The sequence below is a fragment of the Alligator mississippiensis genome, chromosome 1, assembly GCF_030867095.1.
Source record: "Alligator mississippiensis isolate rAllMis1 chromosome 1, rAllMis1, whole genome shotgun sequence".
Classification (NCBI taxonomy): domain Eukaryota; kingdom Metazoa; phylum Chordata; order Crocodylia; family Alligatoridae; genus Alligator; species Alligator mississippiensis.
Genome location: NC_081824.1, coordinates 309,721,930 through 309,749,724, shown reverse-complemented (window position 1 = coordinate 309,749,724; position 27,795 = coordinate 309,721,930). Strand labels below are relative to the sequence as shown.

General features: G+C 38.3%; 1 protein-coding gene across 11 annotated transcripts in view; it reads right to left on the bottom strand.

Moving 5' to 3' along the window:
* Window positions 1-27,795, bottom strand: part of DMD (dystrophin) — a 2,172,325-nt gene that overhangs the window by 1,021,792 nt on the left and 1,122,738 nt on the right. For all 11 annotated transcript variants that reach the window (XM_059720821.1, XM_059720816.1, XM_059720817.1 and 8 more), the window contains 2 exons: window positions 22,888-23,082; window positions 6,343-6,515 (listed from right to left, as the gene is read on the bottom strand). In XM_059720821.1, the coding sequence (XP_059576804.1) occupies window positions 6,343-6,515; window positions 22,888-23,082 (368 nt within the window). The remainder of the gene's footprint in view (window positions 1-6,342; window positions 6,516-22,887; window positions 23,083-27,795) is intronic.

The window sequence follows — 27,795 nt, the reverse complement described above, 5'->3', positions numbered from 1 at the left end:
CATAAATACAGGAGAAAATAATTTACAGAGAAAATATAATAATTTTATATAGACAATATAATTTTATATATACACCTCCCTTTCACATTTATGGATAGATTAAACTGTGCTATCATCCCATGCGCGAGGAATAGAAGGGCTCGCTCAACATTGCAGCATATTTCTGATTTAATTGTGATCTGAAGGCCTGGCACATCATATAACCTTTTTTACAAGTCTATGATTCTGGGTAAGAGCAAGAATGGGGTTGTGACTATTCCCTGCACAATCATGCATGTGGTGTTGGGCATAATCAAAATTTATTCATTAGAGAAAAATACTGATACCTGTTTTAAAACACTTAGAACAGAATTCTGTTAACCTTTGTGTGCCTAAATTGTAGTATTCTAGCAGTGTACCTGGCACTTACCCTTGAACTGCAGAGACATAAGAGTGCATACACAGATTGATAATGTGCAGTAGACTACGAACTGGTTAGGGATACATATGTGTACCTGAGCATAAGTGAGCATAAGTCCTGGGAAAGACGGGTAGCAGAGGGTCCTCACACATTTTAACCCCAGTAACTAAGTGGTTAGAGCACTTACCCAGGAAGTGGCAGACCCAGATTTTAGGTCCCCCTCACCCAGAGAACATTTGAATCTGCATCTATCTGGCTTCTGCCAAAGGTCAGGCATTATCCATGTCCTCTTTCCTGTACTCCATTATAACCTGTTCTTTTACATTCAACAGTCATTGGGTAAAATGGAGGAAGAGAAATGAAGTGGAGCAGTTTCTCCCCACTGAGAGTAAAAGTCTGGGCTAGAATCTAGGGCCCTCTTGCATCCTTGGCAAAACTGAGCCACACCTGCTTTGGTTTGTTCTCTTCTTTCTGAACCCACATATCTGCCTCCATCTCTTGGAAGCACAGGTCTGTCTGGCCAGAATCCAGCTAGAAAACTTTCAAATATGAAATAGGATTCTGTCCCATATGCCTAGCAATGCAATAATTCATTTTATGTCCCATATACAAACTGTGATCAAAATAATTTAATAAAAAGTATAGGTTTGTGTTTTCAGTAACTTTTTTTTAAAGTACCATTTGGAGGAGATAAAAGATGTCACTGGAGGTATTCCAAACTACACAGAAATCTCACTTTCTCCTGGGATATATCAAGGTATTTCAGTAGCAAGTATAATTGAAAGTTAGCAAGTAAGTTTACCTTCATTAAAAGCTTCTAGTTTCAAAGTTTAAAACCTTTGCTAAGTGACCACAAAATGGTATGTTGCAGTTCTTTTAAGAATCTTTTCCTTCGGGACAAAGGATCTGTTTCTGGAAATCCTTATATATGTACATTTTTTGTCAATATGATGCACATGAATGTTTGTGGGCAATGTGGTACATTTATTCCTAAACAATGCTGTTAAAAGTTTGGCCTTGATTTTTAAAATTTCCTCATACTGTATTACTACGCCTGTTTTTATCCACTCTAAAAAACAACAGGAAATTTGCTCTAATTTTTTTTTTCCTCCTAATTATACTAAAACTTGTTATGATATCACTTTCCTTCAAGTAAGCCTTATGAAAATATATTATCTGGAAAAATATAGTAAATGTTCCCAAAACCATTATGTGGGAAAGGGAGGGGAATGATTACACCAAAAAAAAAAAAATCAAATTATAATTAAGCACCATTGCTAGCATGTAAAAGGAGAATGAGGTGAACTGAAACATGCAAACAGAGGAAGGACTTGCACACTAATGATATGCCTACCAGCCAAGTCTAAGTAAACTAACCAGGTTGTGATGTTTATTAGAAATGAACTGAAAGTGGCTGGCACAATGCAGATTTGTATAATGTGTACTTCAGCTTTTATTTTCTAGATAGCCATCAAGTAACCAGCTTTTATTTGTGTTTATGCTTTGTTTGGGGAGGCAGTGGGGAGATGGGGGGAGAATAAGGGAAAGCTGTAGTGAGAAGAATAATTCACTAATCCTCTCATGTCATCACTGTGTTGTCTCATCCTCTGAAGTGTAAGTTAGGAAGACAGATGTATAATCTGGGAAGGTTTCCAGGTCCTTTTCTAAATAAGACACTCAGCACTGGCTGCATTAAAAATGTTTTTTTTTTTGTTTGTCATAATGCCATCTGCAACAGTGAAGATGAAATATAAGTACAGATTGGATGCTGAACAGCTCAGGCAGAGAACAGAGGTCTGGGAAGGAAAAGGGGGAGGAAGGAGAAGGCTCTTTTGATTTCCCCCACCTGCCTCCTCCACCCCACAACCCAACCCCTGCCAAACGCAGCCTCAGCCTCTTTCTTATATTCTACTATCATAAAATGAATTTCTAGAGCCTTGTGGACAGACTGGCTCTCCCATGTGTAAATATTTTTCCACTAATTCAGCTAAAGGCAACAATGTGTAATGGTAAAAGTTAAGAACCCCTACTTTGTTGCATTCCTGGCACTGCTGCAATTTTATCTGTTCCTCAACTTACCCTTATGTAGGATATAAATACTCTGCGACTGGTAGTTGTTTAGAGGTTAAATTTATTAATATAGCAAAGTGGGTTTAGACAACCAGAGGAAAGGCACTATAGAAGTGTTGAGTATGATTATGCAACTCAAGTTTGCCTAGGTGAGTTGTCCCCCTTTAACATGATTGACAGTGATTCAAGCTTGTGATAAGTTCAGCTGTTTTCTGAAATCGTGCAAATTTTTCCCCACTCCTTAATATTTTGCTTGTGGTGTCAGTTTTATTGCATCACCATTTCATTGGTTTCTTAATTAGTTTCTTTTCAACTCCGATATATCCCTGTAGTACACTGTGGTTGGTGAAATGTATTTGGGCTGCATAATAATGCTAGGGGGATATTAGGAACGACAATATGGCCTCTAGCATTTTGCTTCTGGCTATCTTTGTCTATAATGAGCAAAAGGATAGTGCAGTTCTGCCCCTAGGACATGGATAAAAGAATGATGCCAACACATATTCTTGATGATGAAATCTACATCAGCTTTGGAGATATTATTCAAACTGTGCCTTTTTTTCTTCCAAATTCAATGCGCAGTGTCTTTTTGTACATGTGTGTGATGAGCTCATTTGTGTAATTGAAGAGATGCACATTCTGTGCCTAAACAGGGGCAGAAATAAATTAATGGTTCCTGGTTTTAGAAAGTCAGTTACCATGTTAGTGAACACAGGTTAAAACAATATCTGTTCCTAAAATCTTTATAACTTTCAAAGGCATTTTAAAATCTTTTGAATACCATAAAAATCAGTGTAGAAATTCCATGTAGAATTGACTTCACCAAGTTCTGGATTACACTCATAGTACATACACACTTTCTTGTTTTAATTCTTTTCAGTAATCCTTTAAGTTGCAATAAATTAAAACAACACAGTTAAACTTAAATTTTTGGGGAATATTTTTTGCCTGACAGAAAACAAACAAACAAACAGTCAATGTGCAGTTCTTCGTGTATTTTTGGCCCACAGTTATAATGCAGGAAGCCACTTCTGAGTAGCTTTAAATGATGTACTTTTGTTCCACATGATCATTTAACAATAGTATTTGGGGCTTAAAGGCTTGGATGTTATGCCATACACTGAAACGCTTCTTTATTCTTCTAGTAGGCTGACACAAAAGGGGTTACAAAAACATCTAGCAGTGTTTCATGCTTCTCCAAAGTCCTTGCTTAGGAGATAAAACTGGGTAAGTCTAAAAGACTGGAAAACTGCCTAGTGTGATGTATTAGTTGTTACTCAACCACTTGGCTTATTCTTTGTTCACTTTTCAGCTTTCTTTAGCTTCTTTTTTAATACTGAGTTTAGGCAAATGAATACACATATATAAGTATGTACAGTATATATAGAAATATAGCGGAGAGGGACCTAAGTGAGAAGAAGCTGGAAGAAGAATATGCATATGACCGAAGCCAGTAGAGCACTGGGATCCACAACAGTGACCCCATTTAGATGGGACAAGCGAAGGAAGAAGGAGGCAAATGAATGCACAGCTATTTAAAAAACAAACAAACATGGAATCGACAGTTCTTCATATCCCAAAACTAAAGGCATGTTCTGAAATGGCAAAACTAAGTCCCAAATGTTGCAAATAAATGTGCTTATTGAATACTGTTGATATTTCATGCAAACCCCTGGTTGATTCAACACTAAGTTTGTGCCTGCACTGTGATCACTTCTTTAACTGCAGTATAGCATGGACATACTCAAGCTAACTCCAAAATAGCTAGCTCAAGAACTGGTGGCAGCCAGTGTGGGCACATATGTGGGAAAGTGAATGGTGGTTATTCTTATAGGGTGAGCAGCAGAATATAAAACAACTGAGATGCAAATCATTTAGGTCATTTATGTTATATTGCTTATATAGCAACCGGAACATTAAAATAAATGGCCAACCAATACAGAGTTTGAGGCACAATTATAACATGCCCTCTCTTATCTACCCTTTCTAAAAGTAAAGGAGGGTGAACTCCCTGAGTAGCCTTGGAGGACACAGCATGGTGCAGTTCAATGTGACAGAGGGATGGGGATAACCATAGTGAGGCCTGCATTTAAAAGGAAACTATGAAGTCACTTGGCTAACTGAGGATAAAATAAGCTTTTCTGGCTGCCACTGCTGTCTTGGAATTCAGAGCAGTGATAAGCTTAGTAACACTGTGAGATTGCAAGTCTCTTTGAAACTAGGTAGGCAGATGCTCTTAGCTGAGGGAACAGCCATAAGCTTTGCCAGTTCCTCAACATCCATACAGCTGCCAAGAAGCATCATGTCCATCTAAACCAGTTTGAAACGAAGCCAGCTGGCATTCCTCCTCATCCCTGTCTTTGCCAGAGCTGAGAAGAGCAGGAAAGTAGTTCTGACTGGGCTTGATGAATGAGAGATGTAGAACAGAGCACTGGCATATTGATGAAACAGTATAGTTTCATAATATCAGCTAGTGACTTAGCATATTCAGAACAATATCAGTGATGGGGCTGAAATCCATGGGATTCCACATGTAAGAGCCCTAAAGGAGCAAAAAGAAAATGGCCAAAACTTTCATGGGTCTCCCATGAAAAAGGAGAAATTCCATCTCCCCTTACCAAGCCCTATACTCAAGGCACCACCTGAGCAGAGGCTCCAAATGTTGTTTTTAGATCTAATAGCATGAGTAAAGGTAAGTGAAAAAATAGATAAAAATGATGTGTCACTTGTGTCATACCCTAAATCCAGACTGTTAGTGCCTTATGCACACATTCGGAGAAGAAAGAACAAAAAAGCTGATATACAGAAAGACTGAGGTCACAATTCTGTTTCCCTTTGTGTGCCCAACTGGGACTCTAGAGCCTAAGTCTCCCAACTTTCTGGCTGTTGGGGCTAAAACAAAGAAGGATAGTGCTCTTTCCACTCCTCCTCCTTGGGTTTTTGCCAGCAGATTTTTGTGACTTATGTTCACCCAGGGTTAAATTCTGATATATGTATGGATCTGTTTTGTATACCCTGCCTGGTTGGTACAAAGCCCACTGTGCCTGCTCGGTAGCTGAGTGCACACTCACATGTCCACTCTGCTTTGGGAATAGGATTGTAAACTGTTTGTAAGTTTACAAAAGTGCCACTTGCACAGCTGAAAACTACCCTTTGGTTGCATATAGGGAGATACGATCCTGCCCACAGTATATTTGTAATGTAAGTCAGACTTTAGTCACTAAGACAGTTTGGCTCTTTTTTTACGTCAGAACCTGACTTCCTTCCCTGCCCAAATTCCAAGTACATAAAAATAGCAAATGAAAAAGAAAGATAATACATAACAAAATGCGTATCTCATGAGTAATCACTTCTGAATCTATTTTTCTTCAAATGTATCTTTCACTCCGTTTGTGTATCTAACATATAGAGGACAAACTTAACAGGGTCATTTTGGATTAGGAGATATTACCAATTAGAACTTCAATTCCATAGACTTAAAATGGAGAGTACTTGTGAAATGTGTAAACTCTATGCGAATGAAGCAGAGTTCACTATAGGCTCCAATCCTTACACCAGCTGTGTTCTGTATGGATCTTCCATGGATAGGTGGCAGGGTTGGTCCCCGTATGTCTGTAAGTGGCCATAGACATGGGGCAATGAATGTGCAAAGGGTAATACAAGTGGCAGCTGTTCAAAATAGTTTTAGACTGTAAAAAAAAAGGCATTTAAATTCAAATTCTCCAAGAATTTTCCAGCACTCAGTTAAAGAAGCTGGGGTTCTGGAATGCACAATGTAGTTTGCACACAGAGAACCCAAAGGGGCAATCAGACATAGTGAGCCAAATGTTAATGAACTTCATCATAAATAACAATGTAAAGAAGTTACTTACGCCTGTCGGTCCCTGTACATCTTGTTAACTTTTTCCCACTGGAAATTAAGTTGACTCAGCTTTTCCTGTATCTTTCCAGCTTCCCCAGGTGTGGCACTTTGCAAAGCTGATGTCTTCTTGCTGCGAATAACCTCAATCTGACCCGAGAACCTCCCCAGGCTGTCTTTAACATTCTGCAACATCAAGATTTTAGAACAGAAAAATAAAACATCAGCTGTTGTTGAAGAGAAAAAGAAGGGGGGAAAACAGTATAAGAAGCAATAGCCTTGACAATGATAACAATCCTACAATGCTTCAGCAGTAATGACTGAAGCATAAGTCATTTTCCTGGGGAATTAATAACTAACTGAGGAGAGCTGATGGCTTGAGGTGAAGCAGAGGACCATTAACCTCAGCCAGTCATTAATTCCCCAGGAAATAGCCTGTGCCAAGGTTATTGCTACCTTAACCCAGTTCCTTTTAAGGAAAAAGAACAAACCCCCATTTTACTGAAACTGCATGTTTGTTCAAAAATACCACTCGGTAAAGCAAGTTCACTATGAAGTGGTTCTGAGAATTAACCACTCATTGTGTGGAGTGACCTTTAACAATGCAGCTGTTTGGGGTCTTCTTCAGTGTCTGAGGTGTGGAGTTCAGTACTCATGCCATATATCTCAGTGAAACAGCACGAAATAATTAGTACATCAAAAGTCACTAGGATTGCATTCTGCTGGATGTGCCATCGACATTCTTGACAGACCTAGCCCTTCCAGTTGAGACCTCTTTGCCATATAATTTAATAGTCTTATTTCTGACAATGCTTAGTTAGCTACAATGCACTCAGCAACTGTACAGTGTTGTGCATTGGGGGATTGTGAAGGAAAAGAGTGGGTGTGTTTTCCTGACCCTTAAAATTTTATTTAAGTATTTGAATACCCAAACGCTGTTCACTTCTCATGAAATTATCAATCCAGTCACTCCACTCAGTCCTGTGAAATAGAATTATGCAGGCTGACTATAAAGTAATAAAAAATAACAATGGGTCTGTCCATTCTGCTTTCATCCATGAATGCAAAAGCATTGCAATGTATTCAGCTTCAAAACACCCAGTGTCCTTTCATCCCTACAGTCCACTTCAGTCCTTTCCACCTTTGAAGTTTAATTCTGTAGGTGCTGCTCTTCTCATGAAGGTACCTCTTTCCTCACACTGCACAAGGTATTCCATATCTACTTTGTATACAGGACTTTGTATACAGGTCTTGTTGCTAGCTGCCTGTAACTTAGCCTTTTAAGCTACCCTCCTAGTAGCATACCACCTAGAAGAAAACTGCTGGAGCTGTTGACTGCAACCCATGCTAAAAAAGAAGGTCCAGCAGAACCTGGACTTTGCAGATCTCAACGTCTGACTGTGGGGTTTTGGGAATAGGAACAAGAAATGCTATGGTATTTCTTTCATCCAAGTTGTATCTTCATATTGATATTCACAATCAGTTCAACTGGTCAAAATTCCATTCCTGCCTCATTGTGGGTTCTGAATAAATTCCGGGATGCCTAGAAATGTCTCCTTCAGTTTACCTCTAAAGATTTTTAAAGTATTCCTGACAACTGTCTTTCTCAGCCTATCCAGTGTCTCAACAGGAAATCCAAAGGGGACCACATCCAGATATTACAAGAAGATAAACCTAAAATGACTGTAAGAAGTAAAAAAATAATCAAAACCTATACAACTAACTGGTTAAACAAATCCAATAACTCCTAAAGTTAAGGCTCCACAGGTCATTCAGGACTAAGTGTGATGGAGTTAAGATGGTGGGAGATAACAGGGGAGCCTCCTTAAATTAGGCATATTTTTCCCTTGACAGGACCTTTTCAAATCTGGAAGAGCCACATATCTACAAAAAGAAACTGAGTAAGGACAGGATTTTTTTTTTCAATTTCTCAGGAGTATCAAAAAAGCACCTGCTGTCAGGGAAGGACATAATTAACATTTAGGACCCAGAATCTGGATATCTCCTCCCTTCCCAGTCATATGCTTGAAAAAGTGCTAAACACTGATAATGAAGGAACTGAACCATTCAGTGGATGGGAGCTCAAACTCCTCCCTTTCTGCTATGTCCTTTTCTTTTAATAATTATAATAAATGAATTGGTTGCAAAATCTGAGGCAGAACTAAAGATGACAAGTAATATGTCTACTGACTTCCGCATAAATATATAAAGTTTACAAAAACTCTTTGTAGATTAATACAAAATGAACATGAATACATTCCTCAAGCAGAGTTCCTTGACTTTCAACACTAGATACCAAGTGGCAAATATTTTTTTCTACTAAATAATGGAAAAGAGGTTATAGGTGATTACCTTCCAGCATAAAGTTATATGTTCTGGGGGGGGGGATATGTACACATCTTAGGAGAGAACATATGCTGAAATAAGCGCCTACTTTGTACACTTGTCACTTCTTCATAAGAGTCCTATTACACCATCTTCAGCAATGTTAGATGGAAAAAAGTATAAAGCAAATGCTTTCTGAAAGCCATTTTAGATATAAATTCTGCAGACTCTTCCCATGTAGGTCATGCACTACTCTTTCTAATGGATGTCATCTACCAGGCTGTAGTGCCATGAAGCACATATGTTCCTTCTTGTGGTGCTGTATTTTTTGGTTTTCTGATTTTCCTGCGGAATAGTTCTATTTCGAGGAACCTAGCTGAAACTGATCGTACTGTTTCTGTCAGACTGTTGCCTGAATCAATGGTGTCTCACATTTGAGAGCTTCCTCCAACAAAATGAAAAGGAGACCTGTAACTATGAAAGGAACCTTCAGCCACCAATGCTTATTCAAGTAAAATTCCCATTGAATTTCTTAATGCCCAAGGACAGCATGTTGAGTACATAGGGAATAATGGAGTTCTGGAAGTTGTTGGATAAATGACTTTACCAGTCTGCGTCTACTCTGGATGGCTTCACCACTCAGCATCCCCTTTCTTTTATTCCTCTCTGATGAATTTGATAAACATGACAATTTATAAAGGCATAGCAGGAGTTTATATAGTGTAAACAGTTGCCCCAAAATACTCAGCCAACACTTCCAAAGAGCCTTCAGACCATATACCATATTTTATCATATACTCCCCCCGCCCCAAAATAAAACAAGCGCCTTGCTTTTGGAAGGAAGAACATAGGAAAAAAAAAGATTTTTTCCATAATCATGGTTGACTGTGTAACATAGAGTAAGCCACATGGCAATGCTGATATACCTAATGTGGAAGGCTGCCAGAGCGCATCAATTTTCGTGCTCCAGCAGACTTGATTAATCTGCTCTGATGTGCTGGATTTCCAGCATGTCAAAGCAGGCTCCCCACATGTGTGTAGGAGCCTAGAGTGCCCAGGAAGTGTGGCATCCCAGGGGACAGTCTGGGTAAGACAGCAGAAACTTTCAGGTATGGTAGCCCAGCAGCAAGGCTAGGCACCAGACCATTTCAAAGGTAGATGCAAGACTGTTACTTCCTTACCGTAAATAGCTCTTTATATAAGTTCCTGTAAATAATAAAGTGTTGCTTCCACACCACAAGTTTCATAAAGATCCTGCAGACTGCATGCAGCAGCTCAGTCATCCTCAGCCAGCTCAGCTCATTGGCTTTTCCGCCAAAAGCTACTGCCTCACCAGTGGCTGAGAGGTAAGAGAGTTAACACTGGAAACAGCCCCAGAGGGAAGTGGCAGCGACCTTCGTAGCCACGAGTCACAGTGTCTGCTTTCCCCATTCCACCCTGTTTCCATTCCAGCGAAGAAACATCAGCTTCCCTCTTTAAGAAATGCATTCCAATTTTGGAGGGCTAGTTTTGGGGAGAAAAACTGTGTGGTATGCAAGTAGAGCTGATATACCAAAGACCCTTGAGACAAAACATGTAATTCCTGATGTTGATTCAAACAGCAGCCTAGAAATGAAAGTCTCCACTCATTCCATTACTAATTATAGGATCTAATCATTCATTAATATTTTCCCAATTCTATGAAAACATTTGTATCAGCATGTATGCTGGAAATATTGTATGAAAATGTATTACTAGGGCATACAAATATGGACTTTTTCCTATCAGCAGACTCATCTATTTTTCTGCATTCTTTCTTACTCCCACTGCCTCAACAGGTCATTCTTAATTGCTCAACCATGTTCCTAGTTTTGTTCTTAAGTTCATAGAATCATAGAGTAAGGCCGAAAGGAGCCTTCATAGGTTATCTAGCCCAATCCCCTGCTGAGGCAGGATCATACCTACATAAACTACCCTATACAAACCCCTTGTCTAACCTCTTAGCACAATTACAAAGTCAACCCTGATACAATACCAGATATAAAACCCTAACCTGCCACAGGTAAAGCAGGGGGACCATAGCAGCCAACATCCTGCTTCTGTACAAGTCATTAATATATCATCAAGGTACCCTAGGAAGAGGGCTACACCACCCACCCCCACTACACAGGAAGGCAAAAGAACCCAACAGTCATACCAATCTGACCAAGTGGTAAAATTCCTTTTTGACCCCAAATATGGTGATTAGCCTGACTCTGAGTGGAGGGGCAAGATCCTCTAAGCCAGGAACCTCTGCTTTTAAGTCTCAGCAGGAGCACTGGCATACCCCAGTCAAAATATCAATCCTTGGTTTCAGCCAACACCCAATGCCTCTGAGCAAGGCTTAAAAAAAAAACCGTGACACATATAACAGAAATGGGGGGATGAGGGGAAAATTCCCTCCCAACCCCATGCAGCAAACATCAAAGCCCAGAAGCATGGGAAATATCCATAGCAGAACATAGGCATAGCTACACCTAGATCATTCCAAATCAGTGGCAGTCCAAATTCTTCTTGAACAACTACAGTGGCAGAGAGTCCACCACTTCTGTAAGCAGTCTATTTCACCACTTCACTGCTCTAACTGTGGAGAGGTTTTTCCTGATATCTAGTCTAAATCTACTTTTCTGCCTTCTCAAGGCATTGGTCTGCATCCCATTCTCTGCAGCCAGAGAGAACAGGTGTTTTCCATCTTCTTTGAGGGAACAGCAATATTTGAAGATTGCTGCCATTCCCCCTGTTTAGTGCCTTTTCTGCTGAACATACCTAGCTCCTTCAGCCTTTCCTCTTATGACTTGCCTTCCAAGCTCTTTATCATTTTTATTGTCTGCATCTGGACCCTCTTAAACTTCTCCATGTCCTTTTTAAAATATGGAGCCCAAACCTACCTTAGCCTAAGTACAGAGCTGAAAGCTGATGAGGAGAGGCAGATGATTCTTCACTCAGCTTAATCTATGAACACTTCTTTGGTTGCTCAACTCTTTGTTCCAACATGATTTTTGTGGGTGAGCAGGATTATGAGGAAGGAAAGAGAACTGGAGAGTTCTGGAGTAAGCATAAAATAATTGCACAAAGCTCAGCAGAAAACAATCTTCCTTTAGCATAAATAAATCTCCTTCAACCCCCTGGCTAGAACTCGGTTAACGTGTCAGAAGAATTTGTGTACCACCTTCCTCTCACGTACAGCAGAACTAACATCATTATATTTGGAGGTCACTGCATTTCAGTCCCCAGAAGGTGAAGAAAACAGTACAATTAACATGAATGGACAGTTCTATGGTACTTCTTTCATTGCTTTCCCATGAAACCAATAAAGAATGCCTGGGAAATTTCCCCTCTCCAAGATCATTTCATTACTGCAGAATATTGTAGGAAGTGCATGCTGAATATTAATGCTTGCATTTTTTTTATTCTTTCCTTTTCTCAGGCAGGTTGTACACTGCTTTTTCTAGTAGATGGCAACTTCCAGACTGTATGCCATGAATCACTTACATTCTTTGTGGTGATGAGTATTTTTTTTGTTTTGCTTTATTCCATTTGGAGGTATCATTGAAAAATCTGCCCTCCAAAATTATATATACAATATTTATCCATGCAGTTCTCCTTTCTCCTGACACCCAGCAAAAAAGTTTAAGTGAATGAGTCTCAGATAGGCAGCTTTGTAAAGTAAAGGGGGAAAAGTGAAATTGCATATTATTGAGCTCTCCAAAGAGCTAAGCAATCACATTTTGACAAAATAAGATAAAATATCTTTTCATCTGTCAGCTACAATCAGATAAAAGACTAATTGTACTTGTTCAATGTCCTTCAGCTGACATAAACTGAAGGATATGCATCTCATAAATAAAAGTCAACATAGTATACAAAGAGCTAAATGGAGGGGTGTGGTCCTGCAAAATCTTGTTCATGTGAATAATCCCTACCCAAACAAGCATTGCTACTGAAGTCAATAATGATAAAGGATTTAAGGCATTGACTCCTAAATCCATCTCCTGCCCAGAGAAAGAAAAACCAAGAGGGTTTTGGGTTTTTTTAAAAATAGTTTAAAGCAAACTGAAATACAAACAACAGCTTTTTTTTAAATTAGGAAGGAGTTTATATCAATCAAGAAAAATGCATGAATAAAATATACTACCTTATGAGCCATAGTCATGGGCCAGGACTCCACTGTACTGGAACCATGCACAAAATGAAGTGATGGTACCCACCCCAAAAAGTTTCGTATCTAAATATAAGACAAGGGCCAACAGATGGAGATAAACAGGTGACATACTATAGGGAAGAATGAGTCATCATTGGTCAGAATGATAAACAGTGGTGTCAACACACCAGTAGATTAATTTTCATTGTTTTGTAGATAGCATGCTAGCATGTGAAAAGAGAGTTTTTAAAAATGGTTTTGAAAGATACTTCAAATGATTTTGACCAAAGCTACTTGTTTGACAACCTAAGTTGGTGATGTATGCTGACTATGAGGTGACTATCAGAGGTAGAGCTAAACCATGAAATGTGCAGACAAGTAACTTATGCTTGATGTGACAGAGGAGAACCAGCACAGCTGGAAAGTGTGGAGTGGCATTGTTATGAGAGAGAGAGGAAAACAATCTTTGCAGGAACATTCTGAATGAATGGGAACAGAAATGTGTGAACAGGATTGCACTACTTATACAGGAAATGTTCAGGGACTGTTTTAGATCTTGAGGATTTAACATTCACATTTTATCCTAACTAAAAAAAAGGATGAAATTCTAAATATTCATGTACATATTTACATACAATTCTGTTAAGAAAACAAGCACTACAAATCTTTACAAAGGTTGAATTAAGTTTGACTCTTCTTCCTTTTCCCTTCCCCTGACTTCCAGCCCAGCTTCCCTGTCCAACCAATTCAACCACCCCATTCCCTCAACTCCCTTTCCCAAATAGTCCCAACTTCCCTCTCTCCCTACTCATAGTTAATCTCTCTCCTCCAGTCCTAATCACAACAAACTCATTCTCCAAACCTATTTCTTTCCCTTCCCTCTGGTTTACCTACTGTCCCATCTGAATTACTTTTGGGTGATCTCCTCCTCCTCACCTGCTAAAACCCTGTAAAATGTCAGTGAGAACATATGACAGATACCCTACTCTCAGTTTCAATGCTGGGCTCAGTTTTTGCCCAGAGAAGCTGTTACGGTGAAAATCCATCCAAATTAGCCCTGGGCAACAACATACTCAGTGTCTCTGTTTGGGATTGGTGCATGAAATGTTTGGGGCTGAGAGGCCTAAGCAGGCTTCATCAATTCATTTTTATCTGTGCTCTAAGTAAGTCTGTACTAAGCACGTGCAAAATGTGAATTTTCTTGAACCAAATTTGTATGTACTTTTCACTGGGATAGCGGAAGATATTCCTGGCACAAAAGCTATCCCCCTATCAAATTCTAATTCTTCATGGGGACTAGACAAAAATGTATTTGTCATTCTTAAAAATGGCTTAAACATTTTGAGAGATTATTTTCTAAAGAATACAAAGAATCACTGCTGAGCCCACAGTCAGCGTAGAAACTTTCAGTCCAAATGATAGCAGTTTAGTAAAGCCATAGACAATTGCACGTAGTTTTAAAATGGAAAGCACCAGACAGCATTAACAGTTCCTCTTCTTCCACTCTGCCTCATCTCAAAATATTGTGGTATGAGTTCCACAGGTGAACCACACCAAAACAGTTTCCTTGTATAAGTTATAAATAAGTTTTCTTTAATTTGGTTGATTATCCACTGGCTGTAGTATTAATACAAAAAATAGGAGTCCCTAAAAGGATATTTTCTAATGACCTTCTCTATACTATTCATTCTTATATACAACTATTGTGCCACCTATTATTCTTCATGTCTGTAAGTAACTCTAACAATCTTACATTTTTGTCCTGTAGAAATATTCTGATTCTTTCACAATTTCTAATGCCCTTTTCTGAATGTTTTCTACATTTCCTTAAACTGAAAAAATACACATTATTCAAAGAATGGCTGTATTAGTGGTCTGGGGCATAGTTTTACAATATTTTTACTATTATTTTCTAAATTCCTCTTAAAAAAAGAAACACTATTTCCTTTGTGGACCACAGCTGAACAGCATAAAACTCATCAAAATTTCTATATAATTTATTTCTCTTACTGTGCATTGAACTACACTAGTCTCATACCATCATGTTGCCAACTGTCTAGTTTGTGAAGGCCCAACTGTTTATCCAGCCCTTTGCCTTAAGCTATTTTGGCAAATTTTGCAGAGATCATCTCACTATCTACTCTATTTTCCAAGTAATTAGGAAATACATTAAAAAAACCCACTTCTCTTAATATTGATACTTGGGCCTACTGTTAGTCTCTTTCCACCGACAAAATTTAATCAAGTTAAGTGCTGAACAATTAGGATATTCAGAATATGACTGCTGAGAGTGGAAGATGTAAAGGGGCAACAAGATTAGCCATGCCCCCTAATCTTTAAATTGTGAAAAAACCCAAATCTCTTGAAGACTGAAGTAACATTAGGGTTACCATATTTCCAATTTCAAAAAAGAAGACACCTGTGGGGGGGGAGGGGGTATCTGATTGTAGGGGGCAGTGTTATACCCCATGTCCCCCAGCCTTGCCAGTGCCCCTCATTCCTGACTTGCAACCACTTTCCCACCTTCCAACCCTGCTGGCTGGTGTTCCTCACTCCTGACCTGCAGCTCCCTGCTCTCCCCTGGTGCCCCTCACTCCTGACCTGCAACCCCCTGCTCCCCTAGTCCTGCCAGTGCCCCTCACTCCCAACCCACAGCCCATTGCTTCCCAGCGTTGCTGGTGCCCCCACTTTTGACCCACAGCCCCTGCTCCCTCCCAGCCCTTCTGCTTAAGCAGCTTGCTTGCAGACACAAACACCTTCCAGCAGCTGCCGGGGCCTGCACGGAGAGAATATGATCTCCTGATAGCGGCTCCACTTCCCCAATGCCCCCAGCCCCAAGCAGAAGCGAAATCCCCTACATTTGGTTGCATTTAAAAAAACCCGCCTGGACAAAGGACAAGGGGCCAAAAAAGAGGAAATGTCCAGGAAAACCTAGGACATATGGTAAACCTAAGTAACATTATCTTAAATGTAACCAACAGTGTACACCACTAATCAGAATGTTCAAGATTGGAAGCCCATTTTAGACACTTCAGCCCATGCTAAAGCCCCCTTTCCATGTTCGGATAAAGGCATGATGGGATCTAATGTGTGATCTACACAATCACACCTCCTACCATATCACATATGCATGGCACAAGGTGTGATTGCAGGATTGTGCATTAGATTCCATTGCCTCTTATGGCTGGTGCAAGGGCTCCCCCCTGCACTGGCAAGAAGCAAGCTCCCATAGCTGGGAACACCCATAGTTGCAAGACTCCCAGATCTGACTAGGCCTGGTATACCCCTGTGGCTGGGAGCCCTATCAGTTGATGAGGATGCCAGCCCCAGGACAGACCCTGCTACACATACAAATTAAAGCTTGATAGCAACCAGTTATAAAGTCACTGCACATTTTTGAGGTCTAACTTTATAGCTGGTTGGAGCTTTTTATCATGTGATAGCTATTTTGCACATGTAGCTGGTCTTGAGGTAATTGCGCAATTAACTAGTTAATTATACAATACCTGTAATGTGTAGAGGAGGCCTAAGACAACTAGGTAAATGACCTGATTTTCAAAGGTCTGAAACTTAAATGGTTTCATTAGGCCTAGAAGCAGCTCTGTATTCTCAATGCTTTCTGAAAAAAGGGCTAACTTATTTAAACATCTATATAAATGTGGCTACTTTGGTCTTTCCAGTCTGAACAATTTGATTTTTATCATTTATAAAATGATTGGTTGGATCCCATCATGCGTTTATCTGAACATGGAAAGAGGGCCTTAGCATGGGCTGGAGTGTCTAAAATGGGCTTCCAATCTTGAACATTCTGATTAGTGGTATACACTGTTGGTTACATTCAGGATAACGTTACTTAGGGTTACCATGTGTCTTGGGTTTTCCTAGACATTTCCTCTTTTTTGGTACCTTGTCCTTCATCCAGGCAGGTTTTTTAAAATGCAACCAAATGTATAAAGATATCAAAATTATAACACTTAAAAAATTAAGTTTTAGGATTTTCATCTTATTTAGAACATAGATGCCTCCTACATGCATTTTTTTTCTTCATTTCATGAAATTCACAAATGGATAGGGGAAAAAAGATCGTGAACCTCTGTACATGTGTACACAACTCCCTTCCATTTTTCAAGTTGAAGAAAACGGCTTCAAACTGTTTTAGATACTGAAAGTGCCTTGGGAGATTTTGTAACCTGGTTAACAAAAGTGCTCACAATTTCATTTCCAAGAATAAAAAGGATTAGAGAAACCCATTAGTAGCTGAAGTGACAGCAGCCTTTGGGGAGTGGAGCCATCTCATTGCTCTTGAAAAAGAGAAATCAGAGCACTAGAGACTCAAACACCAGTTCATTTTCACCATCTGGAATTTGTCTTTATCTGACAGCTGAGGACAACACTCTGTACAAATTCAATTCTACAGCCATTTCTGTACCAACCAGCTACCAAGCACTGCATTACTGACAGATCAAGTTGGGAAGTGTATTCTATCACACTGACTTCCAAGTTGTGGTTAATTAGGTTTTTGCTGATCTACAGCAGAAAACCATTTTAAACTTCATGTTTAGTATTTCTTCATTCTGAATTTTTTGATACTTGCCTGGGATCACTTGATATGATCCAGATGTGACTTTCATTTACAAAATGCAAATATATTTTTGGCGAACAAAATATATGTTGGATGATGCATTGTCCTTACATGAATAGCAAATCTGTAATTATATCTCGCAGTTTTTGTACTGACATCATCATCGGCAGCAGCACAGCTTGGGCTGTTCATGAATTGCAGGAAAAATTCCACAACATAATTACAGTTTTAAAATTTGTGCTGAAACTATGAATGATAATATTTGTTAGGGATGATTTTTTTTGAAACAGTGTATTTAAAAAAGATTAAGAAAGCAGCCTGGCTGTGAGAATGCTAGGTGTAGTGTGATTACAGTATATTTGGCTCAGACAGAAATGAGCTACAGTTGAAAGGTTGGGTAAAAACAGTTTCCAAATATATTTATAAAATATGAAGAAGGGACCAAAATGATCTCACACAGAATGGAACACAAAAGGGAGAGGGACAATGACAGAGTTAAAGAAAAGTAATAATGAGAAGAAAGGCAAACCAAATTAAAATGTTATATTAGGCCAGTGACACTCAGTCCTAATGGCTTAGGTGTCAGAGGAGAGGACTATTAATCAAAATGATATACAGTACCACATATACACTCGAAATCAAGTACCACAAACATGGAACCAACAAACTGACCAATCCCACAAAAAAGTAACCACCAAAAATCCTTACAGCACCTTAAAAACACGGATATAAATAGTGGAGTTGCTACACAATTAGGTCGTACGTAGACAAAATGGGGGCCCTAAATTGAAGCAGTGAATTTTTAAAAACACCACTTCAATTTAGGACCCTTTAAACCCCTGTGTCATGCACACACTCGAACTTACCTGCCTCTCTGGTGGCGGGGAGGGGAAGGGAGGGTGAGCTGCCAGTGGGCAGAGCAGTCCCTGAGCTGCAGGGGTGGAGCTGGTGCTTTCCTCCATGGCAGCAACAATCCCCCCCACCCCTCCACCAGTGGCACCCACCCACAAGCACCCAGCTCAGGCAGTCCTGCAGGGGCACTGCAGCCGCAGAGGGAAGTACCGGGCCCCAGTGCAGTTCAGGCAGGCAGGCAGGCTCCAGGGGAAAAAAAGAAGATCAGTCTTGTTGCTTTTTTTGGGTGAAGCCTGCATTCTCAGGCTGCTGCCAGGTTGCCTGCAGAGCTTCCTGCAGAGCCCCTGAGCTGTACAAAGTCTGGTACTTCACTCTGCAGTTGTAGCACAGCAAACTAAAACTCCTCAGAGCAGTTTTAGTTTGCTGTACCCCAAGTCATTTAAGGCAGATTACGCCACAAAATTTGCTACAGCGCCTGGAATTACTGCGCAATACACCACCAATGTGTGCAAACACCAGCACCATTAAAGCAGTGCAAAAGCATTTAACCCACTTTAAAGTGTCATGCACACATGCCCCTCATTTCATCAACACACAGCCTTAATGTTTGCAGGAAAGACATACCAATGAATGTAGAGGGGAAAAAAAAGAAAAAGAAAACCTTTGGTAACATTTTTTCAAAAGTATATAGGGGATAAGTTGAAGAGCCACTTGTGGCTCAAGATATGCAGCTTGAGGATCACTCAACCAAGCAATAATACTTTAGATAATTATAGGCTCCTGATTCTGCAAACACTGATGCATATTAGAAAATTCTCTGTCAAAGAACCACAATGATTCCATTGACACCACTTCAGAAGAAAAATATCAAATAGTCTTCTCAACAGTGTAAAAGAACCAAAGAGAGTGAAGGAAGCCATGCAAGGCATGGAATCTTGGTTTATAGAATCAGTTGCACAGAGTAGACCTCCAAAGAGAAACTTTTTTATTTCAAAGTTAAAATATTTTTGAATTAAAATATTACTGAGTATTATGAAAGAATCCGGTTTAAACGACAACTTCTTCATAGCTATGGATACAAAAAATAGAGCGGACATTTTGCTCAGATTAAAAAAAAAGAATAAACCCTTTAACATGGAAAATGTTATCTCACTTTTGCTTATAATTAAATATATATCTGTTTAATAATTTAAGATACAGATATGTATACTATCTATTTAGCCACCTATATGCCTTAATTTAATATGAATATCATACAAATAATCTATTCTCCTCTTTCAGTATGTGTAACCCAATTACAGTAAATGTACTGTTGATAATTTGTTAAAAATTTCCTTGTGCTTCCTCCCTAAAAGTCTATTTTCTCTTTCTATTTGGTCTTACAGTGAAATCATAATGGGTAATTTTCTGGCATTGCAACCTATGGAATGATGGCTGAGAGATCATAAACACAGTGTTGTTATTAAAATGCAAGAATCCGTGAGGGACTAAGCCCCTATGGAAATATATTTATTCATTAATTATAGCGAGAACCAGGAAAACTACAAGTGTTTGTATTATTTCCTTTTTTTTTTTCCCTGATATGAAAGTCTCTTGGTAATCTTAATTTTCACCTAAAACTGTAATCCTTCTGTGTGTAAACTGTGATTTCTAATGCAATCTATAGCTGTTCTGCTATGAAAGCAAATGTTAATATTTTAATTATTTGTTAACCATTGATAAGTGTACAAAATCCAGCATACATAGTTTCTACAGCTGAAAAATCTTGTACTCCAAAGGATGTAATGGAAAAGTAGAGACTGTTGCATTCATGAGATTAAATCCGAGTATCTTGCTTTCTTCTTTAAATCCTTCCATGTTGTGGCAGGGCACTGATAGTGAGCAGGTTGTGGTAGGGAAGGCCAAGTGAGCTTCTAGAAGCACTGAGCCTGGCAGGGTGAGTGATCCCACAGGGACAGGCACTCTTTGTGAAGCACCTGAGCTGGAAATGGGGACCTGAATCCCTGAAAGGCATGCATGAAGCTTAGACCCGACTCGAGGGACCCGACTGGTCCATGCTGAGGCCAAGACCCAGAGAGGGATCAAAAGGGCCAGGGGTCCACCATGAAGGACACCCTCAGAGCAAAGAAGCTCAGGGTCCCAACTGTCTGAGATGGGGCCAGGGCCTAAGGGGGAGCCAAAGGTCCCAGAGAGGGGACCACAGCTAATGAGCGAAGGGAACAACTCAGTTTAGCTTCCTGGGATGTCATTTGCAAGGCTTGGGCCACAGTGTAGGGGTGGAACAGAGCTGCAGATCTCCCCCTAAACATCGGGGTTCAAAATGGGCAGCCTCCCACCTGAGTAATATCCTATTACTATTACATTAAGGCATGGCAGAAGAATGGGGTGGGTGGCTGGCCCGTAGACAGGAGGCAGGCCGGTACTAGCACCAGGAGTGAAAGCCTGCCCCATCACACATGTAATAGAACTTGGACTAAAGAAAATATTACTTTTGAGTATCATTATCAGCAAAACTATCAAATATACTCATTAAGCCTTTATAATTTAAGATATGATAGAGATTAGGACCATAATTATCCTGCATTTCAGAAATCCAAGAACGTTTTGTCATTTTGAATTCTTTCTGCTATAAATAGGCAGAGTGTAAGACTTATCATTTACATCAACTATTAAAAATAAATTCTTTACTGTCCTTGGTTCTTTTTTTTTATGTATTATAAATCTTGATTTAGGCCTATTGTATAATGACCATAAATTGTTGTTGAGGACATGGTTCAAATGGTTTCATTTGAAAGGTGCTTGAAAATAAGTTTATTTTTCTCTAAATGTGTATTAATTAAAATGGTTGCTAATTGCTTGAACGCAATACATTTAAAAAATCAGTTTGAAAGACAGTCCATTACAGTCCTGTAATTTGATGCATGCAAATAAATCAGGAATAAAAATCAACTACAATTTAATTTCAAACCTTTCCCAACTAGCAGCTGTACAATTTATGCACTACTTTTCTATTTTTACTGCAGGATAATGACAATGATGAATGCTTTTACTAGGAAATAAATATTCATTAAAGAGTCTCAGATCAAAACTATACCCCTTTCAAAACACCCATGAATGTGCAAAATCCATTTGCCTGTTGGGAGAGATTTATTTAGGGGGAAGATGGAACTATGCCCACAAGCACATCTCATGACAATTTAATAGTTCAGTTAAATTAAACCTATGGTAATACTTACTTGTAACTACAGTAATCAATATCATTAAAGTTGGTGTCGCCTATAATAATATCAAGTGTATGTGGGTGAACAAGTCATTAGTTATGGATGTAAATCAGACTAAGACAGCACAAATGTAAGGCATTAAGGAGCACTACTACCAGGGAGTCACTCAAATGCCAGTAAACTGTTCGCTGGGTCACTGCTCATCTGACCAATCTAGTCACGAACACAGGAAGTATATAAACGAGGACCAAGTGGTAGCTCATTAGAAGTGATTTACATGTTTTATGACTTTTTTGCTCATGCAAGCCAATCTATTAAAAGCAATTACTGAAAAGGAAGAATGGTAATAACATTGGCATGTTGTCTCCTTTATAAATTAACTGGAGGCATTCAATACCCAGTACTTAAAGACACTTGAATCTATTGGAACTAAACTACAAGTGGTATAAGAATGGCCTACTGCTGGTTCAAGACTACTGGAATGTACCTCTACTGAATAGGAAATAATGATCTGCATGCTACTCCTTCCTGCACTTCTTTATTCATATTCCATTACACGGTTTACTGGAGATACTATCATTGCTAATAAGCTCATGATACCTTAATTTCCTAGAGTTAACAAATACATAATTATCTATTTTTCCACATCCCACATAGAAGGTACACATAACTAATCATTTATGGGCTAAAGGAATGATACAGGTAATGATCAGTGCAAGCATGAAAGTTCAGTCTTTCCTGCACTTTTCTGCTTATTGGGTTACAATCTGAAAGTGCTATAGCCATAGATATTATGTTTACAATGATAAAATGCTTTTTTTCTTACACAAACATGATTTTGCAAACAGCTGACAGTCTGTGTATCCAGTTATATTTGCAGTACTGGTCATGATTCTCCTCCTTGACCAATTCTACACTAGAATAACGCCACCTCAAAGGATTCATGCTGGTTAAGTGCTGAAGATTCAGGCCAATCAACTTTCTAGGTTTCATAATTAATCCTTGAAAGTATTTTTATTACCCAAAATTTAGTATTTGGTTGGCAATATTATCCATCTAATGACTGTAACTGTCTACCCAATGAATGTTGTTGTAGTCATGTATATTATATGTATACATATATAAGCAAAGAGAGAGGTTTGGTGTACCTGGATTGGGTGTGGATAACTGAGCACCGTGAACAACCTGTCAGTTATTTAGAACTACAAAAATCAAAAGGTAACATAATTTATCTACCAAGGAACAGCATATAATTTAACAGTAGCACCATGACCCACTCTTTACACTTTATCTTGGCACCTGTCTGCAAAATTCAGGTGCAAACACAGGACTGCTACTCTGTCCCCATATTATATAGTGGCTCAAAATTAAAAGGAATAATAGACAACATCTATTACTATTGATAGACTTGCATCTTACCTTGAGACACTCTTCTTGTTTATAGAGATCCTCATAGTTCTTAACCTGCAGAGCAGGTGAGTTAAGGTGGTCTTCCACTTCAGACAAGGCTTTCAGAAGTCGAAGGATCTCTGCCAGGTATGCAGAAGGCATGTAAGTTGTTTCCATAGTCATACCTTCAGTCATCACAACAGTTGTCTCTTCATAAACAGTTTGCTGGTATAGATATACAACAGAATGCTTCCTTTAGTTTCTTAACATTGAAACAAAGTTATCATTTAATGCAATTTCCAGTTCACAACCTAGAAGCAATTAAAAAAAAAATCCGCCTGCACAACATCTAAAAAAAAGAACGGGTTAAAAAGAAAAAAGATTCCAAACATATATTAGTGTCATTGAAGTAACATCCTTCTGTAACAAAAGCATAATATTATTTCAGTTTGTGGGCAAAGATCAATGCATTCCACCATCTCTTTTTGAACTCACAATTTCTAAAGTTGGCCCATACAAAAGTTGGCTCCTTACACAAGACCTTTACTCTCTTGTGCTCTAATAAATGAAAACAGGTAATTAAATGCTGCTTAATGATTCACATACTATTAGCACAACAGTTTGCATTTTCATTTTTCTGTATTTTTAATTGTATGTTCATCATGTAGGAGTTCTATACATGCATGCTTCAAGCTTTCCAGTAAAATTGTTATGAAAAAAATATATTTTCGCTTATTAAAATATTTTAAAGTATATTTTTATAAAGCAAAGAGCTGTAAAATCAGCTAAGTACATGAAATATTGTACTAAAAGCATCATTCTAAAATGGGAAACAAGCAGCTATTTGAAGTTTCTTTTCATATGCCTAAAAGAAATCTCAGCAATACTTCTCTTCTGGTCACACAAGTGTTCTGTTTAACTGAATGGATATTACCTAAAACTCTGTTTGTTTAAAAAAAATGTGCCTATGTCAACTATAGTGAAGAGGCTGAAAAAAAAAATTGTTTTCTTAAAAATATCAAGATCGTGTATAGTTTGTGGAAAAACACAGGTATCTAAGCTCACAATAATGAAAGCCACACATGATGTGTGATCAGATATGTACGATGACCATCCAACAGACTAAGAAAAGTATGGTGAGACGGACCAAGGGCTTAAGACAAAGCTGTGTATGCCTACCGAGGCACTTCTATTAAGTTAGTTTAAAATTCTGATCTCCTGACCACCAAAAACATCTGGCCACCTTACCTAGAAAGATTCAAGGTAAGAAGCATTCACTAGCTTGATGTCCTGATAAGCTTAGTTTAATATTTCTTTGTGTTTATTGCAGTGCCTTGATGTTCTTGTCAGGAAACCAGCATCCCATTGTGATAGGCATCAGCATATCTTCTCAAAATAGAACTCTTACTGAAAACAGCCTAAATTCTAATAAAAAATGCATCAGCATAAGGCACAAGACACCCGTAGCAACCTTGCACAGCCTTTCCAAATAGTTGTTAAGAAACATTCTTTGAAAATCATTTTTTTAATTAGCTCTGCTGAAAAATAGGATAGATTAGTCTATGTGGAAAATCTTCCTAACCTAGCTGTAGTGCTTAGAAAACTCAAGCTAGTTCATTCAGAGCTGCTTCAGTAGTGTGACATGTAGACAACCTAAATGCCTTGCTCTTTGCATTGACTGAAAGGGTGTTGGATCTAGTGTTTACTATATGTAGAAGGCACTGGATTAATGGTCTTGAAGAGACCAAATTTTGTTATTTATCTGCAGAATGCATATACACAGTAGTATGTACTAGTGTAAGTGATCATACTGCCTTGCTTAACTGACTCTTCCTTTTAATGGAAGGGCTAGGTGCAGTCTTCACTCTTTGCTAAATCTAACTATCGAGGTACCAGATGTGTTTTTTCTTTTAGTGATTTGGAATATAGACAGAGACCACATCATCATTTTAGAAAAATTACCAAAGAACCAATCAAATAATAAGAACCTCTGGTTATAGGATTTGAACAGGAATAGAAAGCCCCAGATTCCATACCAATATGCAGAGTCACTTCACTCTATTACTTTTTTCTACACTGTGGCAGCACAAATTCTAAGAGTCACAGGTATAAAACGTGCACACCACACGTGGAGATAATATCCATGAGTTTATTTGTGGAAACATGCTATACTGCATAGCCAACAGTTTCACATTTTATGTACTCATTAATCCAACTTCTCAAGTGTTACATTTATCTTTAAAACCACCGTATAACCTTTTCAAAGCATTATGACTCTAATAACATTACTCAACATCAAATGTAATATCGAATGTTCTTCCTAAAAGTTGATTCCTAGCTCTTGAAAGCCTTAAGACTTTTAAGACAATGAGACTTTTATGGATAGCAAAAGTAAATTTATACTAATTTAAGGGATTTTTAAAATTGGGGGTAGCCAACTGGTATAACACCATGAGCCGAAGCTCTAGCAGGAGCTTTAGTGGGAACAACCTGACAGTGAATTTTGGTGTTAATATCATTATTTACTAGTAAATGATAAGGTTGTTTGAAAAAAAAATACCTTCAAGCAGAAATTTCCCAAGCTCTGTCATCACATTTCAGCATTGTTTTAAATCTACTCTAAGTATAACAAATATAATGTATTTGCTTCAAGTGACATTTTAAAGGAAAACGATATGCAAATACATTAAATTTGCATACAACACTGGAGAAACTGCAAACTGAGTGTGTGGCAGACTTGGACAAGTGTTTTAAAAACTGGCTATTGATGAAAAGGAACCCAAACCCATAATACTATTAAAAAAATAATAATACCCCAGAGAGAGGTGTACATAATTGGCTAGTGCCAAAATGCTTTTTGAGCACCAAGACACATCAGAAATTAACAATAATTTAAATTTACCAGAACCTGGATATAAAATGTTAGCTAATTTCTTAAAACACTGTGTGTAAATATAAACTTTTTACCAAGCCGTCAACCTGGCACAATACAGCAGACAGTAACTTTTTTAAAAATACTAAGCTTCAAATATCCACTGACTGTTAAATCAGTAAATATGGAAAACTGGTGGCATAGATTCTTCATATTTCCTTGTTTATGCAAAACACACACACTCTTATTAAAAGTAAATGCTTTTCATTTGTATTTAATTTACTCTGTCTTCTATAATTACATCCCTTTTTATGTTGATATGTACAAATCATTTCTAATCTTTTCAAAAAATCAATCAACCAACATTCCCCTAGTCAATGATTAATATTTCACTCACTCCTTCTCATTTCATACATTTATTGAAATTTTGTATTCATAAGAATAAGATAATGCTATACCCATACTAATTTATGTTTTATATCTATTTGATTCATTACATATATTTTAAATGAAGAAAAGGAATCTTTCCACAGGTACATTTCTATGAATAACAAATGCGTACCATACCTATTTGTTTGTTGATCCCTATCAATTACTATACAAAGGCATCCATAAAATGCAAGTGAGCATAGCAAACCAAAACACTTTTTGGAATGATTCAATTTTGGCCATTAGAAATAAAAATATATCAATATTAGCAGAAATTGGTGTATGAGATAATTATTTTCTACATGCAGTATATATAGCTCTAATGGTATTATCTCAACTATAAGTATTTGCTAGATTGCCTTGGGAATGAAGAGCACTGCAAATTCTCCTGTACTGTCTTAACAGAAAAAAAGTAACAAATGGGTTGAAGTATAAATGATTGCCGCACAAACTATTCTGGTTTAAAAAAGCTGAATAATTCTTTGTGACATATCTATTTTCACACTTCCTGAAGATTTGGTTTTGGACAAAAATAAAAACCCAACAACATTGCTATGGGAATTGCTCATTTCCAACAAGTCTCCATTCTCTTGTCATACAATAGCTCTTTTCTTTTCTTTGTAGTGTATCCTTACCACAGGATCCAGAACTAATAGCAGCCCATTCTCTTTTATTTTTTCAGTGGGGCGCACAATGCACCCTGGGAACTACAGTGACAACACAAAACAACAAAACTGTCAGCAGGGAGAGACCTTGACACAGCACCAAGTGCCACCTAAGCTAGTACCTAAGGAAAAAGTTGGGATGGCAAAAGCTAGTCCTAGCTTCCTTTCATAAATGATCTGATCCTGGACAAAATCATGACAAAGTAACCCTTTAATGGCATCTAAGGGTTGAGGATTGGAAAAACAAAAGAGGTAACTCTGTCGGATAAAGGTAACTAGTGCTTAGATGGTCAGAAAAAGAGTTAGGAAACTTTTAGAAAGGCACAAGTGAGACGCTTGAAAGCTCCAGATAACCTTGTTGGTGTTTCTCAGAAGCCATTCCCAAACTACTCAACAGTCACTAACCAGTGCATAACATCAAGATAACCTGTAGGACCTAAAAGAAAAAATGGAAATATAATGTGGTATTGACATGGCATCAGAGAGATATTTTTCCTAGAGGATGTATCATAGTTATTTATAGTCAGCAAATCTTCTTTTGTTATGTACCTTTTGCTATGATAGCCATGAGTAATATCAGCCCACCTTCGGTTAAGCCAACCCAACGCCCTCATCACTGCTACTATATATTCCCTGTAAATTAATCCAAATAATGTATTTTGTGTAAATACTTAAGATATATATATCAAAATAATGCTGAGGATGTGGAATGTGTCATCATGAGATAGCATGACTTTGGTCAGCAACAAGTGTGTGGGTGAAGATTTGATGGTAAAAGCTACCTCTGTCAAGTGCAGATAGATTTTAAAACCGTACTACAAAATTAAACATTTACACAATGCCTCAAGTTTTGAGGATATTTGTAAATCCTTCTGCATTCAGATTTTAGTGCTGAAATCCCATCCCCGATTAGGATAAATCTGGATTAACTCCACTGAAGTACAATTACACTAATGTAAATCCAATAAAAAT